This window comes from Clarias gariepinus, chromosome 9 (genome assembly GCF_024256425.1).
Source record: "Clarias gariepinus isolate MV-2021 ecotype Netherlands chromosome 9, CGAR_prim_01v2, whole genome shotgun sequence".
In the NCBI taxonomy this organism is placed as follows: Eukaryota; Metazoa; Chordata; class Actinopteri; order Siluriformes; family Clariidae; genus Clarias; species Clarias gariepinus.
The window spans coordinates 25,932,092-25,951,668 of NC_071108.1; the positions used below are offsets into that span (position 1 = coordinate 25,932,092).

The 19,577-nt window shown below is 41.9% G+C and overlaps 1 protein-coding gene across 2 annotated transcripts in view; it reads left to right on the plus strand.

Moving 5' to 3' along the window:
* Positions 1 to 17,394, plus strand: part of prickle2a (prickle homolog 2a) — a 46,905-nt gene extending 29,511 nt beyond the window's left edge. For both annotated transcript variants that reach the window (XM_053504792.1, XM_053504793.1), the window contains 6 exons: positions 11,109 to 11,222; positions 11,770 to 11,907; positions 12,070 to 12,273; positions 13,360 to 13,546; positions 14,282 to 15,235; positions 15,377 to 17,394. In XM_053504792.1, the coding sequence (XP_053360767.1) occupies positions 11,109 to 11,222; positions 11,770 to 11,907; positions 12,070 to 12,273; positions 13,360 to 13,546; positions 14,282 to 15,235; positions 15,377 to 16,260 (2,481 nt within the window). In that variant the 3' untranslated portion in view covers positions 16,261 to 17,394. The remainder of the gene's footprint in view (positions 1 to 11,108; positions 11,223 to 11,769; positions 11,908 to 12,069; positions 12,274 to 13,359; positions 13,547 to 14,281; positions 15,236 to 15,376) is intronic.
* Positions 17,395 to 19,577: the final 2,183 nt, after the last annotated feature.

Here is a 19,577-nt window from a genome sequence, read left to right on the forward strand (position 1 = left end):
TAATCTGGCCTTTCTTGGCTTGTGTGTTACCAGTGGTTTGCATCTTGTTGTAGAGTGTTTGTCTTTACTTTATGAAGCTGTCTCTGGACTGTAGACTTTGCCAATTACACGCCTACTTCCTCAAGAGTGTTTTGATTTGGCTGGACGTTGTGAACGAGTTCTGCTTCACCATGTACAGTGTCATCATCCACTTTAGATAAGTCTTCTCTGGTCTACCAGGCCTTTTGCTGTTGTTGATCTTGCCGGTTAATTATTATTATTATTATTATTATTATTATTATTATTAGTATTATTTTTAAGAATGTTCTAGTATACTGGGGTATTGCCCACACACAATGTTTTCGCTATGTCACAAATGGGTTTATTTTGTTTTGTTTTTCATCCTAATGATGGCCACCTTCACTTGCAAAGACACCTCTTTGGACTTGTGTGAGTGAACAGCTATTGGATTAAAATGTAACACTCAGAACCACCTCCTGGCCTTATCTGCATGGTCATACAGTAATGAGGGAACAGGTCACACATGGCAATGCAACTGCTTGTCAGCCATTTGTTTCATTATTTATGAGCCTCCTAAATGTGTGTGTGTGTGTGTGTGTGTGTGTGTGTCTACATAAAAGGAAAATTACTGTAATTGCCAAATTCTTAATGTCACACTTTTGTCATACCCCTTGAATTAAAGCTAAATTTAATTTGAATTCAACTTCAATTCCATTTCAAATTCAGTGTGGTGCCAAGAACAGATGTCAAAGAACTGATCTTTGCCCTAAAAGTTATGGACCTGAAATCCAAGATTTAAGATTCAAAGAACTTTATTAATCCCAGAAAGAAATAACTTATTCCTGGTTCCAGTTGCTCACTATCCAGTAAAAATGGAAAAGTAATAAATAACTACAAAAAAAAAATTATTACCAGCCAGTTCATTACAGTAGGTACACCTGTTCAACTGCTCTTTAATGTATCAGTGGATTGAGGCATGTAGCCTTCGTCAAGACAAGGGCTTCTCAACCTTTTTGACTACATTGACAAGACAGTAGTTGTTATATCTATGAAGGAGAAATTACAATGGGGCAAGGAGAGGGGGAGGCACATTACTTACTGCACCTGATAGTATTTTTGTTGAGATTTATAAAGCGTAGTAAAACCAGGTGTAGGTTTACCCTTAACCTCAGAGTAGAACAGTGGTAAAGTGCTTGCCCTATCACCTGGAGATTGCGAGTTCTCTTCCCAGGTGATGCTGTAACCTCTCACAGCCGGAGGTCAAGAGAGCTGATTGGCCGAGCTCTCTCAGGGCGAAGGGATGGGAGGTACTTCAATTCAATTCAATTTTATTTGTATAGCACTTTTAACAATTGTCATTGTCGCAAAGCAGCTTTACACAATCAAAATAATTTGCATGTTTGTATGGAATGTGAATGTGTATGAATCAAAATGGTCAGATAGTCCCTGATGAGCAAGCCGAGGGCAACACTGGCAAGGAAAAACTGCCTGAGATGGTATAGGAGGTAACCTTGAGAGGAACTAGACTCAACAGGGAACCCATCCTCATTTGGGTGAAACAGAGAGCAGGAATTGATCTGTATTCATAGTGTTAGGTGGCAGGCAGTTCAGCATAACAGTTGATGTTAGTTGATGTTAATATGGAGTCCAGGCAGTTATTGGAGGCTCAGGTAGACTTGTAGGAAATTCCAGTCCTGAACTATTGAGCAACTACAGCAAAGTCAAGTTCTCAGAGAAACAGCTGTCAACATCACTTGAGGCCAGAACCATCTTTATGGTAGAGTGAAACTGTCCCCAGAATACCGACTCATCCCAAAGAGACATACGGGACATCCATGTGACAAGATCTCCAACCAGAAGCGAGGCACCAGGATGGGTCAGACAGGTCCGGAGGGCAGAGGGAGTCAGGATCACTGGCAGCTCAGGAACATTTACATTTACATTTAGGCATTTGGCAGACGCTCTTATCCAGAGCGACTTACAAAAAGTGCTTTAATGTTTACAACATTGGATACATACTTACACTGGGTTAACTAGGTTAATAACTAAGTACCATTAGTCCAACACATCTGAGTTTTTTTTTTTTTGTGACATGTGTAGTTCGACAGAGAGAGGGAAAGAGAGAGGGGTAGAGAGAGCAAAAGAGGGGAAAAAGAACAGGAGAGGAAAGAGCAGAAGAGGAGATATAACAGTTAGGTAAGGTCACAGTCATATAATGTATAAGGTAAATGTATATTTACTGTAGAGTGCAAGCAGGGACCAGTTAGTCTGGCAGGACTAACTATAACAGCATAACTAAAAGGGAGAGCCAGAAGGAAACACAAACATGAGGGCTTCCTGACATGTAAAGCAAACAATCACCTCACCGTCAGCAAACCTGAGTGATCAATGAGAGTGAGGAAGACAGCATCTAAACATACCAGTTCACCATAATACTCTACGTCCATGAGTCCCCCAGATCTGCCCCTTTACCTAAGGCAAATCTATTTACAAAAATGCTTGTTTAAATAAATAGGTTTTTAGCCTAGACTTAAACACTAAGATAGTGTCCGAGTTCCAAACACTATTTGGAAGACTATTCCATAATTTTGGGGCTTTGTAAGAAAAAGCTCTGCCCCCAGCTGTAGTTTTAATAATACGCGGTACTGACAAGCAGCCTGCATCCTTTGATCGAAGTAGGCATGGCAGATCGTAAGAGACTAGCAGTTCACTGCGGTGCTAGACTATTTAATGCTTTATATGTCAAAAGTAGTCTTTTAAAATTAATGTGAAATTTCACAGTTAAATATATTAACTAAGGATCAATGCAAGCCCCAAACAAGTTTTTTAGAGAGAAGGTGGTCAAGTTTCAAACAAATGGCAGTACGATTAGCACCAAATATGATACCTTTAATGCAGTAGCATTGACTGAAGTTGCAGAATTGATTGTTCCCTTTCAAAAGCTACACTCGATGCTGCGCGAAAGCGCTATGGGAAACGATTCCTCGTGACCGGTTGTGAAGCACGTGTGTGTCAAACACGCCAAATATTTTGGCATCTATAACCTCAGGCAGGTGACGTCAACCGATGAGGTGCACCTGGAGGTTATAAATAGGCATGAACCGGAAACACCCTCAGATCATTTTCTCTTCAGGATCCATGTTGTGTGTGTGCGTGTGTGCAAGCATTTTTAACAGAAAGCGAAAATATAAAGTGTCTTACTACTCACCAGAAAGATGGCCGAGTTAGACACGAGTCCGTCCCTCCGTGTAGAAGAATATCTCGCTGAGGGCGATCTTCGCGTTTCTGTCTGAGTGTTTGGGGGAGGAGCACGCTATCTCGGGCTTCAGGGAGCAGGTAAGTATTGCGATTTTCTCCCTATTAAAGTCCTGTGCGCTCGGGTTCGCCGTCTTAAAGTGAAACCGCGACCCGCAGCGCATTTCTGGCGTGCAATCTGGCCAAGGTGCGCGAGACAGGATTTTCCTTTTCTCTCGCTCTCTCGCCGGATTATGAGTCTTTTACCTTCCACTTCTCCAGCGCGCTTCGGCGCTTCTGGTGAAGGGGGGAAGAACTTTCTCTCTCGCTCCCGCGGAGATGGAAACTATCACTCCAGAACGCTCTTCTAGTGATGAGCCGGTGTGTTAGTTGTGTTAGAGGTGGTAAAGCGCGGTCCGACGCGTACACCTCGATTCGCGGTAAAAATAAATAAATTAAATAAATCCCCCAAACGCTCACGGTCAGCCGACAGGTGTCTGTCGGGTGGCCGGAGGAGGAGGGGCCCCAGTGATGGCCCCTCCCCTCCTGGCGACCTCCATGAGTTAACTCTTTCATGGAATAAGCCATATTTATCCTGTGTTTTTGTGCTATTGACATTTGATTTGTTCCAATGTCATGGATGAAAGCTTGGTCCTTTATGATGATGTCCCAGATCAGAGAGACGCTCACGGGCTATCTCTCTCCTGGGAGCTCATCCTCTTGGGAAAAATCCACACTCCCTACCAAGCGTGTAGACTAACATCTTCGTTGGTGGGAGAAGATTTTTCAGGCAGCGGGTCAGCCTGGTGCAGCCCTGCACACGATGGCTTTGCAGGCAGACCAGACTGACCTACTGAGAGCTGCACTTTTTAGAGAGGCTGGCAGCGGGGAACCTACTGCCAGCTATGTCTCTTTAGGTATGAAGCTATGAAGAGGACCAGCATCCTTAGGAGGCCGTGGTTCAATCTCCGCCACCATTGGTGTTTCGGAGAGCAGCGGTCTCCAGTGACACACCCATCTAGCCAAGGTGTTAAAGTTCGTGCACCTTTAGAGAGGCTGGCAGCGGGGAACCTACTGCCAGCTATGTCTCCTTAAGCACGAAACACTGTGGAAAACCAGTATCCTCAGGACAAAGTGTTAGTTGCTCGGGTTCCTCCTGCCGTGTTTCAGGGAACCGAACACCTAACAGCCACCACCATCAGCACCCCTCCGTCGGCGTCAATACGTCGCCCTAGCTCACCTCACTTCTTAGGGTGGAGCCCTAACGCCATAAAGCGTTCTCCTTCCTACATGAGGTATGAGGTTGAGTGACATGTGGAATCCGAGCGCAACGCGGGCACAGCTGTCTCCTGCGCGCGCCGAACTCATTAAAGCATACTCTAAAGGAGTATAAGCTAGGCGAGGTGGTAACGTCACCGCTCCCAGAGTGGTTTCAGTGGTGGCTCAGTGCCGGGGGATTTCATCCAAGGGCCAATCCCCAAAGGCAACAAGGGTTACGCGCTGGGAGCTTCGTACCCTTTCTATGTGGTTCAGACCCTCGTCCTTGACTCTGGGTCCCACTCTAGGTCCGTGCTGTCGTCGCGAGTTGCTAACGGCAGACGTTTTTCCCTTAGGGGCCAGAGCGCGACCTTAGATGGCCGCCCAGCCCAAGGGAGCTGGAGAGGTCATCTTTTCGTGTGGCACATTAATTGCCCCGAAACGATGACTCTATTTCTGGCCCTGAAATACTCCCTCCAGCAACTGAGAGGCAACAAGGGTTACGCGCCGAGAGCTTCGTACCCTCTTCATGGAGCTAGCGCCTTGGCATTAACATGTCATCGTAGCTCACCTCGTTTACTTTAGGATCGAGTCTCAACGCCACGGAAAGCGTTCTCTTTCCTACACAAAGCATACATTGAGTGTCATGTGAGATCCGACCGCAATGCGGGCACAGCTGTCTCCTGCGCGCGTCGAGTCCATTCTGAACACTCTAAAGGAGTTCAAGCTAAGCAGGAAGTAACTTTCACCCCTTCTGTGGTGGCTAAGTGCCTGGGGATTTCACCCAAGGGCCAATCCCCAGAGGTAATAAGGGTTACGCGCCGGGAGCTTCGTACCATTTTTATGTGGTTCAGACCCTCGTCTTTGACCCTGGGTCCCACTCTAGGTCCATCCTGTCGTCGCAAGTTGCTAACGGCAGACGTTTTTCCCTTAGGGGCCGGAGTGCGGCCTTAGATGGCCGCCCAGCTCAAGGGATCTGGAGAGGTCATCTGCTCGTGTGGCACATCAATTGCCCCGAAACGATGACTCTATTTCTGGCCCTGAAATACTCCCTCCAGCAGTCAGGAGGTTAACATGTCCTAGCGTGGAAAACTACACTAGGACATGGCGAAACATGCAGACCCAGTCCACTGCCGAACCGCTTCAGTGCTGGAGCCTCTGCAAGAAAGTTGACCTCAGGCTTTGCCCTAGTGCACTCAGAACATACGTAGCCGCTCCTCGCCTACGTCCTGACTGATGGGGCTGGTGGAAAGCACCCCTTAGCTGCAGGCTTATTTACGGGCCTCATCAGCCTTCTTATGGTGCTTGGGTTTTGCCATTGGCTAGCTAGAGCTATTCTGCATCCTCACCCAACTATCTTCTGCAGTTGTCTTCGTTGTCTTCGAAGTTCTCCGCCGTTACAGCTACGGGGCAGTAAGACTTCATTAACTGCGTCTAGTTCATGCTCCTTAGGATTTACAGTACACCACCGCACTGGCCAGTGGCGTAAATCAGAGCAGATTTCATATGTCTTGGGGCCGCAGCCGGAGTGCAGCCGCCATTAGACGAGTCGGGTTAGAGATGCTAGTGCCCTAGCCTAGGAGGACAGGAGAAATTCTGTCCCTCGGGACCTTTTACATTCCAGTCCAACTATCTTCCACAGTCGAAGCCTTCTGTCCTCCGCCGTTAGCTCAGGAGCAGTAAAGACTTCATTCGCTGTGTCCAGCTCATGCTCTTCAATTTACAGCGCACCTCTGCATTAAGCCAGGGCCGTAAATCAGAGCAGATTTCATATGTCTTGGGGCCGCAGCCGAAGGGCAGCCGCCATTAGACGAGTTGGGTTAAAGATGCTAGCGCTCTAGCCTAGGAGTACAGGAGAAATTCTGTCCCTCTGGACCTTTTACATTCCAGCCCAACTATCTCCCACAGTCGAAGCCTTCGGTTCTCCGCCGTTAGCTCCGGAGCAGTAAGTCTTCATTCGCTGTGTCCAGCTCATGCTCTTCAATTTACAGTGCACCTCTGCATTAAGCCGGGGCCGTAAATTAGAGCAGGGTTTCATATGTCGTAGGGCCGCGGCCCAAGGGCCGCCGCCATTAGACGAGTCGGGTTAAAGATGCTATTGCTCTAGCCTATGAGGCGCGTGGCAAACTTCGCCTCTAGTGATTAGGGCCGTTCGACCAGGAAGCTTGCCTTATCTATTGCTCCGGCAAGAGGGGCTTCCAAACATGGCATGCGGCAGGCTGCCTTTCCGCAAGACATCGGTCAGGCGTCATGGTTTGATGCCATGCTTACGGGGTCTAGGACTCCTTGGGGGTACTGTGCGCACACGACACAACCCTGGGGGTCCAGACACCTGCAGTGCGGCGGAGTGGGTATTCTCGTTCCCATAGCGCTTTCGCGCAGCATCGAGTGTAGCTTTTGAAAGGGAACGTCTCGGGTTACTTTGCTGTAACCCTGTTCCCTGAAAAAGCGGGAACGAGATGCTGCGCTACAATGCCGCACTGCATGCGTGACTGGACATCCTTCAGACAAAATTGACCTGAGGGTGTTTCCGGTTCATGCCTATTTATAACCTCCAGGTGCACCTCATCGGTTGACGTCACCTGCCTGAGGTTATAGATGCCAAAATATTTGGCGTGTTTGACACACACGTGCTTCACAACCGGTCACGAGGAATCGTTTCCCATAGCGCTTTCGCGCAGCATCTCGTTCCCGCTTTTTCAGGGAACAGGGTTACAGCAAAGTAACCCGAGACGCTTGTCTTTGTCTTGTTTAAATCTGCTCCACTTAAAAATAATCCACTGACTCTTTTTCAGAGTAGGAAGTTTAGTCTGCAAGTGCCAACATAACTTTGAAGGCTTCATAGCCTTATTTGCTATGTTCTCTACACACAGTAGAGACACAGTAGACATTTGATTATTGAACATTGTATTTAATATAAATTTTCATATTATATAATTTACAGAAAAATAAATAACTTGAAACAATGCATTGTAAACAATACATTTATCTATATTTAGCAACCCAATTTGGCCGTGCCTGTCGCATGGTAACAGTTTGTGGCCCGGGGATTGGGAACGCCCAGTCAAGAGGATCTGCTGAAGTTTAAACCAAGTATCCAAATGAGGAAGAAAGATGATTTAAGTGGCTTTAAACATGGCATGGTTGTTGGTCCCAGACAGGCTGGTTAGGGTTAGGATTAGGGTTAGGGTTGGATATTTCTCAAACTGATGCCCTACTGAGATTTTCACACACAATCAATTCTAGAGTTTATAGAGAATGGTGTGGGGATAAAGGTGAGAAAATGCAGTGAGCAGTGGTTCTCCAGGTGAAAATGCCTTGTTTATACCAGAGGTCAGATGTGAATGCCCAGACTGGTTTTAGCTGATAGAAAGGCAACAGGAACTCAAAAAAAAAATCTCGTTACAACAGAGATGTGCCATGGAGTAAATGCACAACATGTCAAACCTTGAAGCAGATGAACTACAGCAGCAGAAGACCACAATGGGTGCTACTCCTGCTAAGAACAGGAAACTGAGACTACAATTCACATGGGCTCACCAAAATTGGACAACAGATGCTATAGGAAAACAGAAGAACATTATCCGAGTCTGATAAGTGTTGATTTCTGCTGTGACATTCAGATGATAGGGTCAGCATTTGGCGTAAACAACATGAAAGCGCAGATCCTTCTTGCCTTGTATCAACAATTCAGGCTGCTGCTGGTGGTAAAATGATGTAGGGGATTTTTTTCTTAACATTATTTAGGCCTCTTAGTACCACTTAAACATTGTTTAAATTCCACAGCCTACCTGAGCATTGTTGCTGAACGCATCCATCCCTTTACGACTACAGGATAATGCCCCATGTCACAAAGTCAAAATCATCTCAGACTGGATTCTTGAGCATGACAACGAGTTCACTCTCTCCAATCCAATAGAGTACCTTCAGGATGTGGTGAAACTGGAGATTCATATAGTTGGTGTGCTGCTGATAAATCTTGCTCCAAACACTAGCTTGATGCTTTCATGTCAGTATGGACCAAAATCTCTAAGGAATGTTTCCAGCACCTTGTTGAATCTATGCCATGAACAATTAGGGCAGATCTGAAGGCAAAGTGAGAGAGCAAGAAAGAAGGAGAGAATAGAGGAGATATCCATCTATCTGCCCTACAGTACCTATCTTTGATTATACAACATGCAGAGCACTGATCATTAGAGTCATATAGTTATACACTAACACTTGTCTGTCCAAACCAATTACCTCACTCAACCACTAAATAAATCAGTTCTGGTTGCCTAGATACTGCTCTCCTTCGACAACCCACAAACGAAGAGCAGAGTTGTGAGCTGAAACAAAGCTCAAGACTATATCCTCATAGAGTTTGCAGACTCACACACACACACACACACACACACACACACACACACACACACACACACACAAGCAAGAAATGAGGCTTATCAAGAATCATCATCCTGCCATTTATTAAGGGTAGCCACTACATCATTACAGGTCTCAGAACTGAAATTTCTTAGGAACTACTGTGTATTTGATAACATGAATCAAATGATGAGTGATAAATGCGCTTGTGCTCATGGTCTGAGTGCAATTGCGACATCTATTTGACGTAATCGCCTTGCCGTCATGTGCTCGATTGTGAATGGGTTGCACATATGTTATTTTCATTTAAATTAATAAATGTAATTGCCTTTTCCAGCAAATGAGAGAGGCAGTATGGCACTGACTGAGGAATCTGTGTGTGTGAGTATGAGTGTGAAGCATTTAAATCTTGCTTCATCCTTTTTTCATGGGCTGCAGCTTTAATCTGCAATCAGTCCCTGCAGCAATAACTGATTTTTTTTTCACTTTCTGCCCCTGATAACTATTGAAAAATCTCTGGCATTTTCATGGCGCATACAGTGTGGTGCATGCCTACAGTACACTCTCTACCTCAAGTTTGCACTACCCCAGCATGACAACAGACCGGATCTGGCTTTTAGTTAATGGATTTCTTTAAGACCTTTATATTTACACTCATGAATGCATTATGAAAGAATCCTGAAAATACTTTAGATTAGACTCATCAAATATTTTCAGCCCCATTTCATTAAAGAAAAAAAAGTCTATAAATGTTTCTAGGATCAGGGATTTGTTTATTGCCTAAATTTAACGCCTTATTACCTCTTTTTTAAAGAACAGGCTGTAAATTACACTGTTTTACTCTATAAGTGTGGACATTCGATTCCACTGACAACATGATTGCACATCTCTGCCATAATGGCACTTTGGCATGTGGAGCAAGAGCAGCGAAAGGAAAATGGATAAAAAATATGAAATGGGTTTTGACTACTTTCTTGTTTTCCGGTGTTCTTTTTGCATTACAAAGAATTAGATTTATGATGTCCGGTAAGTTTTTTGTTTTATTTAACTGAACATGAGCTGTCTATTATTAATTGCATCAGACATTAATATTTGGAAGCTAGAATGTACGTAGACAAGTACATAATTCTACTCTAAGGCAGAAAGATGCTGCTGAGGTATATATTTATTTTTATGTTAACATTTTAAACCATATAGAAAGCTAAATAAGAGTGATAGGCTGAATAATTTGGGATGACGTCCCCAAGCAGTAAACAAAGGCAAGATTTTTCGCACAAATGCACAGAACTGAACAGATATAGTGAAATTATATATATATATATATATATATATATATATATATATATATATACACACACACACATACATACATATATATATATATATAATTTCATTATATATGTGTGTGTGTGTGTGTTATATATACAGTGTTTGAGGGACGTTACTTTTTAAAGTAACTAATTACATTACAAAATTACTGTCTTTCAAAAGTACGTCAATCAGTTACATTACAGCATTACTTTCTGATAAAAGTAACTAGTTCGAGTACTTTTCCATTGCAGAAAATGAAAACTCCTTTGTGATTTCTCATGCATGTTGATTTAGTCAAGACCTTTATAATTATTCTACCATCATCAGTCCATAATCTGTTAACTGCTAATACCCCTATCTCACCTACGTGTTCATCATGATTCACCCTGAGTTTTGGTGCTGTGATTATGTTTCCATCTTTCCGCACGTTGGTCCTCGCACAGTCAAACCACATAGATGAGATAGGGGTATAACAGCAGGAATAACAGAGGGGGAGGGGGGGCGGTCTATCGGGGTGGGGCTTGTAAGATGACTTTCACTCACACAAACGGACTGGGACTGCCTGCTGTCTGGCTCACGGATTATATAAATTGTCTGAATAACGGATTACATTTTGGAAAAAATAACTAAATAACTGAGTACTTAAACTGAGTATGCGTTAGATTACTCATTACATCAAAAAAGTAATCCAAGTACTCTAACGTGTTACCCAACACTGTATATATATATTTTTTTTTTCCTCTGGCTCAAAGCATTATAATGTTTATGACGCTTATGTTATGTCTTGTCCAGTAGCACATTTTTCTGGTAAACATTTACTGAATTCAATAAAGGGATCCTTGAGAAAGTATATTAACTTTTATGGGTGCCTCAATTTATCTCTCGCTTATATATGAATGTGTGTGTGTGTATGTGTGTGTGTGTGTGTGTTTCTGTGTGCGCAGGTTCACCAGTATTACAGTTTCCTGCCTGAAGATAAGGTCCCCTACGTGAACAGCATCGGCGAGAAGCATCGCATTAAACAGCTCCTACACCAGCTTCCCCCTCATGACAACGAGGTCAGTGCTGATGCATTTGCATTACATTCCAGGAATCTGCTTTTCAACCAACTATTATCAAAGAGATGAGGAATAGCAAAATACATGTCAGCATGACTGTAATGGCTTTCTAGCACATATGTTCAGGTCAGGTTTGGTTGAACATTTGGCTGAAGGCCAGCTCAGTGGAATGGCACTAGTGTCTCAAAGCACTTGGGAAGCCAACGTATTTATGTTAGGATTCGATAGTGTATGGAACAATGCATAGGTCTATTTCGAAACACTTTCCATGTATATATATTTATATTGTAAATCCCTCAAGGATTATGTGTAGTAGAGTAACAAGGAGTGTGAGTTTGCCTATTTGCAGTTTTAAATTGAATGGAGGGTTAAAGAAGGTTCTGTAAAGTGTGCTAACATGTCACATGGCCTCTAAGGAAATACTGGTATTGTTGGTCAGAAATGGAAAGGTTTATATGTTGTCAACAGCATAATAAAAGGTTTTTGATAATACAAGTGACAATGATGATAAAGTTGATAATAAAAAGGTGTTGATGGCTGCTTTCAGGTGCGATATTGTAACTCCCTGGATGAAGAAGAGAAGAGAGAGCTGATGATCTTTAGCAACCAGAGAAAGAGAGACAACCTGGGCCGAGGCACCGTCCGCCCTCTTCCCCTCACCATAACTGGAGCTGTTTGTGAACAAGTACGACCGTACAGTGGATCAGAAATTCATTTTTTTTCAGTTACCCTTGGATTAAACCTGAACTGCCTGCTTAACCAAATAATCCTAATACTGCCCCAAAATAGATAGCTGAAATGTATTTTTTATATTGTTGTGTACCTTGTATTTTTTCATATCTTTTAGTGTGGAGGCCAAATAAATGGAGGTGATATAGCAGTATTTGCCACACGAGTGGGTCACGGATTATGCTGGCATCCTCACTGCTTTGTGTGCTGCATGTGTGCTGAGTTGCTGGTGGATTTAATTTACTTCCATCAGGATGGAAAGATCTATTGTGGCCGCCACCACGCTGAGCGACTCAAACCCCGTTGTTCAGCTTGTGATGAGGTCAGTACGACAACTTCAGCTTGTGATGAAATAAGTCATCCCTAATCCCTTCAACTGATCCTAAGCTTAAACCTTACACTTGATATTCTACTGCATTGACCACAGTTAATCCCAAAATCCTAACCCAAATCATAAACAATTTTTTGCACCATGAGACCCTACATCATTCCATATCCTCTAACCAAAATTCACTGTTTCCCCCAAAAAAACACTAAGAATATCAGACTCATTTAAATACAAAAACTTCTGTTAAACATCCATCCATCCTCCCATCCATGATACTGCTTATCCACAGTAGGGCTGCAGGAGGCCTGGAGCCTACTCAAGGAAAATACAAAGCAGGGTACACTCAGAATAGGGTACCATGCACACATACTCACACACACTATGAGCAATTTGGAAAGCACATTCGTCTAGAGTGCATGTCTTTGGACAATGAAAGGAAACTGGAGAACTTCTGTTCAATGCTAGCCACTAAGTCCCTGTACCACCTAAACAACAATAATAATACAAATAGTCAACACTGTGTTGTTAGGTAGTGAGGTTGACCAAAGGGTAAAAGCTTTGGATTTACAGAATTTAAAATAATAGTGCACTACTCTTCTATACATATTATTTTTCATCTAATATTTATTAATTAGTCCCACAGTTCGTCCATAGCTTTTAGTTCCCCTCCCCCTTTTGTTCTTCCTTTTCCTTTTGACAACAGCATGCTTGCCCATCAGTGTGGCTTGCATACCAATAAACCCACTATATTGGTATGAATAAGGTGCAGTTGCAGTATTAACCCTTCACAATGTGTGTAACTCAGTTGTGAATATAACCCTGTGTACACACTCTACATTTGGTATGTAAATTCTAAAAAAAAACTATATTTCAGATTTTATCTCTTCTTCTAAATGAGAAGCTTGTTTGTTAACTTTAGGTCTTCACAGATGCCCAACTTTAAACTCATTTGTTAGGCAAAGTCGTTGTCACCTTTTAAACTAATTTGTTTTAAATTAGCTTGTTGTTCCTAAATGTTAAGGATATTTACTACAGACATCGCATTCTCTTTTCTAACGTTATTTTTTACCATATCTGTAGATTATCTTTGCAGATGAGTGCACAGAGGCAGAAGGAAGGCACTGGCACATGAGGCATTTCTGCTGTTATGAATGCGAAGCTCCACTAGGTGGCCAGCGCTACATCATGCGTGAGGGACGGCCTCACTGCTGCAACTGTTTTGAGTCACTCTATGCTGAGTACTGTGATGCGTGTGGAAAACATATAGGTATATTTCACACTAATCTCTTCTTGATCCAACCATTTTTTCAACTGGGCAAATCACTGCCCCTTTTCGGAAATAGCTGATTAGGGGAAACTACACTCTAATTGCAAACATGTTCCTTGTAGATGTAGATATACAGTACAGTAATCACTGTCTATGTAGCCTTAAACAAATAGGAAAAGTTAAATATTCAAGAGTTAGAGCGCAAGTTAGACAGTTGGTTGCATTTAGTATGTTTGTACTGAATGTATCTTTGTACAGTCTCCTTATTTTGTGCATGTTTTGTTTAGCAAATAATTGAAAATTGTTTATCTCATGTCGAACAATTTCTGACGTAGTGTTCAGCCCTGAACATTTGTTTGTTTAAAAAGATGAAGTTCAACCACCACCTTCTGCAGTACATGACCATGACATTGTCAAAGTAGAATTTTTATGAAAAAACAATTAGCATGAAGAACAACCAGGAAATCAGAAAAGGCATTTTTAATTAAATGGAACAGCAACATTGAAACAATAATTAATTAAAAGGAATTATTTTCATATTTTTAAACGAATCAACACATGATCTTGGGTAAAAAAAATAAACCCGGAAATAAGATAGGTGTTATTTCGTGTTTTTAGGGATTGTCACAAGTATATTTATTTCCCTTTCAGCATGCTCTTTTAAAATACTCATCGTTACACTCATATTATACTGTAAGATTTCACTCCTGAATTCATATTTTTCTGTTCACCTAGGCATAGACCAAGGACAAATGGCATATGAGGGTCAACACTGGCATGCCACTGAAAAATGTTTCTGTTGTGCCCGCTGTCGTCAGTCTCTGCTGGGCCGTCCCTTTCTGCCAAAGCAAGGGCTCATCTACTGCTCTCGCATCTGCAGCCAGGGAGATGAACCTGATCTGTCAGACTCCTCTGATTCTGCTTTTCAGAGTGCTCGTTCACGCCAGTCACGCCGCAGTGCACGAATTGGCAAGCAGGGAGCAAAGAACAACAAGGCAGAAAACAGCAGACAGCCATCATCTGGCTCAGCATCTGCAACAGGTGAACGGCTTTCAGTGGATGCAGACTCCCTGGGTGTGCAAATGGATCTGTTGAGTGTGTCCAGCCCAGCTCCTATTCGTACTCCAAATCGCACACCAACAAGAACCCCAAGTAGGACCCCAAGTCGTTCACCAAGCCTGAACCGCAAGCAGTCTGTTTGGATGAGCAGGGATGAATCATATTCATATGAGACCAATCAAAGAGATCCTTCCCCTTCCCCAAATCCCCATCAGCTACGGAGCCAATGTAGCAACCGAAGCCCATATCCTCCCTCTCCTAGCCAACCACCCAAAGTGGTAAGCCCTCCAGATTCCTGGCACAAAGAGCAACCAGGAAGTAATCCCAAGAAGCCTCCTGTCATGGCAGCCCTAAGAGGCCACTCTTTTAATGAAAATTGGATGCACCATGGGCAGGAAGCAGAGTTCCATCCACCCAAACTGAAGACACAGATGAGTTTCAATGAGGTATCTAGTCATGGTGCTGGATTCTTAGACAAGCGCAGTGTCAGTGTGCAAGGCTTCCCCAGGGATATGAGGCCTCCACTTTTAAGGAGTAGACACCACATTGGTCCAAGCTTTGGCGAATTGACACCTCTTGAGCAAACACCACGAGGGTCTGCAGACTCACTTGCCCTTTCTTACGCCACAGGTAAACCCACTCAGACTGTTCTTAGTCTAATACATTTTAATTTTGTTCACACTATCTAAGAGTGTTAAAATGCTATTATTGCCTGGTCATTTTAGGGTGTGGCTTTGAAGATTAACAACATATAATTTTGATCCCATTTAGGAAACTCTTTGGATGGGACCACAAGGCGCCAGGAGCACCTTTCCCGCTTCTCAATGCCTGACTTAAGCAAGGACTCTGGTGTGAATGTGTCTGAGAAAAGTGCAATGGGTACCCTAAACTCATCCATGCAGTTCCGCAGCACTGAATCCCTGACATCAGTCCCTAAACCTCTTGCTGATCTGGGAATGCCAGTCAGACTGAGGTACCCACCACAACTCTACTGGAACTCTTCTAGAGGCCTCAGCTTTGATGAGCCAGCCAAAGGTCGCATGGGTCTTGCAGGGAGCATGAGTAATGTGCATTCAATGACACCACGACCACGGCGAGCTAACACACAAGACTCTCCACGACAGCAACGGCCAAGGCAACAGCCCCACCGCAAAAGTCACAAGAGACACAAAGGTCACCATCGATCCCGTCGCTCACGCTCAGATAATGCCCTCCATCTGGCTGCTGAAAGCCAGGGTTACCCAAGTGATCCTGTTCAGAGATTCCATGATGACTTTCAGCGGTTGCCGTCAAGGATGTCACGTGATCCGTTTGGGGGAAATTATGCATGTAGGCAGCAGTTTTTCAGGCCTTGCCCTCGAACCACATCTGATCTAACCTTGCAGGACCCTGGAGGTCCAAGACTGGGCCAGTACTTGGGGAGGTATGGAGAGCTGGCAGAAGGTGATGATCACTTTTGCTCCACCTGCTCTTCTTCATCAGAGGGATCTGATGATGAAGGCTACTTTATGGGAGAACCGATTCCCCGACCAGTGCAAGTGCGTTATCTTGACAACGAAGATTTGAGGCAGCGTTATAGTCCCACCATGATGGGTGGTCACTCCCAGCTACACACACGTAGGCGCAGAAAGAGTAAGAATTGCATCATATCATAAGAGAGAGCTTGTGCCTGTATGGGTGTGGTGTGTGTGTCTCTTTGTGTCTAGATTGTTATAATATCAAAGCATGATCAAATCATTAACGAGAAAAACTTGACGATGTCCTTTGGATCTTATTTCCGCTGTTTACTGTGACAGAAGATGGCACAAAGAAATGCATCATCTCATAACACAGGTTGTGTGTCTGTAAGTCAGTATGTCTGAGTATGTAACTTTATTCAAATAAATTACTTAATAGATTGTAATCTTACTTAAGCATGATCAAATCATAACCAACAAAACTTGATCATGTTTTCTGGACATTATATTCTCTGTTTACTGTGACACAAGATGACTTCATGTGTGAACAATTTGAATATTACATTAAACACTGTATATTCAAGAACACTTAAGTTCACTTGTAGAAACGTGCAATAAGGACGTGCTATGTACCGGTGGTTTGATAAAAAAAAGAAATAAGGCTCAGAGTGCACTGAAAGAACTGTTTTGAGTCAAGAATTGGTATTGGTGGGCTACCATGATAACTGGCTTTCATTACAATTGTATTCTAATCTTGTTTATTCAGAAATGTCTTAAACTTGTGTTACTGTATATGTAAGGAGTGAAAGATTGCTAGCTCAGTCATGTGGCTTGATCTGTTAATACTGAATATAAAGTCTGATAACAAAGACTGAGGGGACTTGGTTTTAAGTGCAAATCTTATCTGCCCCAGCTTCAAGGTAAAATTTCTCTCTTCTTTTTTTCGCTCTTTCAATCTATCTCTCTATATTTTATTGTCTATTTGAGAGCCAGTTTATCTGGACCCATATACTAGTTATTGTTTCCATTGTTCTAATTGCTTGCACCCTGTTCTATCAACTACATATTAAAATAACTTACCTTTGCTTTTAAGAATAGCAATGTTTGGTATAGTCCTGTTTTAAATGCAATATACTTTTTTCCCCCCAAAGTCCACATCTTTAAACTACATGTATGTACAGTGATTTTCAAAAGTAATATAAGTCATGGCTGTAGTATTGTAAATGTTATGTAAATATAGTCTTAAATATTTCTATATTTTGTATCCTCAGAAGCATTATTTGTATCATATTGTAGAGCGTTAACTGCATGTATCCCCAGTTTATGTCTTGTATCCGAATTAAATAATATTTCAATTATCAATAAACTAAAGTCTTCATTTCTTTTCATATGCATGGCCAGATTTTAAGCTTGAATGTAGCTTTATGGATGTTTCATTATCAGACTGATTTACTGTAGATGCTTTGACGGATTAAGACAGATGTGACAGGACCCTATACGGTATAAGTGCTGTGTAAATAAACTAGAGTAATGTACAGGACATTAACATGCAAAAATAAGTCTTTGTTCAAAAGTCTTGCATATGCAAATAAATGCTGTAGAGCAAGAATGCTGTAAAATGATAAAAATACATAAATAAAGCAAGCAAGCAAGCCCAGTAAACAGTAATCAATGACAAAATTGGTATTTGGCATGGCAATTCTTTGAGGACCTTTAAGTCTCAGGTACAATTTGTGCAGTTTAATAAGCTCTTTGAGGAATTTTACTATTGCACCTATTTCTTTTTGTATGCAAACCCCAGCAGCTTCCTTTTTGTTTTTTGTTTTTGTTTGTTTTTTCATGTAATGTGCTGCTTTCTTTTCTGGCACACAAATATTTTTTGGTAACTTTTTACTTTTTGTGATTGGTATAAAAAACTTTGAATACCAATGTTTAAAAATTAGAAATGTTTTTGTTGTAGAAAAAAGAAAAGAAATCTATAGCAAAGTTTGTACAAAAAATATAATCTATAAAAATACTTTTGCACAGTATTAGTATATAATAGTATTAGTATATGATAGTTTCTAACCCTGCATAGTTAAATTTTGAAATCTGCCTGTTGAGAAGGTGTGCATTATTTTGGTTTGTGGCACAAAAATCCATGACATCACACAAGAGCAGAGTGACGGCCACTGCTCAGCCAGAAAGGGGAGTGATGCCAACCTCAGAGCCAGAGAGGGGAACAATGTCCACCACAATGCCAGAGTGGGGAGTAACGGCATAAGTGGAGCCGGTTAGGAGGCAGAGTGATATCCGAGGCAGAGCATTTGATCACGATTTCTGTTCGAGAAGATGGAGGAGGATGCAAGTGTACAGTAGATGAGTTATTGTACAACCAGAATAAAAGAAACTGTAAAAAGAAAAGAACCATAACCTGAGCTGTGGATAGGAGAAAACTAACAGAGTCTATAAAAGATAGTGAACCGCACACAACAGCAAAAGATTAACTACATGGTGAGACATTGAATAACAGGAGCTTAAATAATGGTGTTAACAAGAGATAATAAGACACAGGTGAAAGTGATTAGTGAAGCATGTCACATGCTCGTGCTTTGGGTAATGTGCGCACTGGTGCTTACACCATCGCCAATGTGTCGCCAATAATCACATTATCTTTCATGTGTTATTCCTAACAGTAAAATAACATAACAGTATAACATTATGTTTATTGGAATACTTCAGTTTTGTGATTATGATTATGACTTAAATCACTGTAAATATTAATACATCATACATATATTATGTTTTACATATCCTTTTTTTGGTAATGACTATTTGGTATTTTTTAGGTAAAAAAAAACTTTTTTTTTTGTCATACCCTATTTATGTCCACCTCTAATATCCACTGGTCATTTTCATACATTATTATAAGTTGTGTTTGCCACTAAGATTTTGGATCTTGTGCATGACAGTCTTGATGTTCAGCAAAAATGCCTAAATAATTGACAGTATTTTGTACATTTATAAAGCACACAGGGAAAAATGATACTGTATATTAAGGAAATATACAATTGATGAATTACAATACAATAACTTGAGAATCATTTAACTACATGCAATATCAGTTATACAGTAGGTAAACATAACTTCAAGAGCTCCTGCGTTAAAGCACAAAGCAAAACATGCAGCACATGTTAGCAGGTGTTTGATGGCATCTATGACATAAACGCCCCAGCTCCAACTCAATTATTTCAATGGAAATTTAGACTAATTTCACAGAATGACCCTCAAGATCATTTTTAATTATATTGTTTTTCACAGATGAAGGCTTCGCCATCTAAAAATTAGCAAAAAAATTTGAGTGAGTTCTGACAAAGCCAAGACACTCAAACAAATATTTATTTGTAAATCGAATCACTGTGGAAATATTACATCCCAGCAGGAACCCTAACGTGGCATGACATTGTCATTTGATCGCAATTAGGTTGTGATGCCGTCCACTCAAAACGTAAGATCAGGAAAACAATGTTTATAAA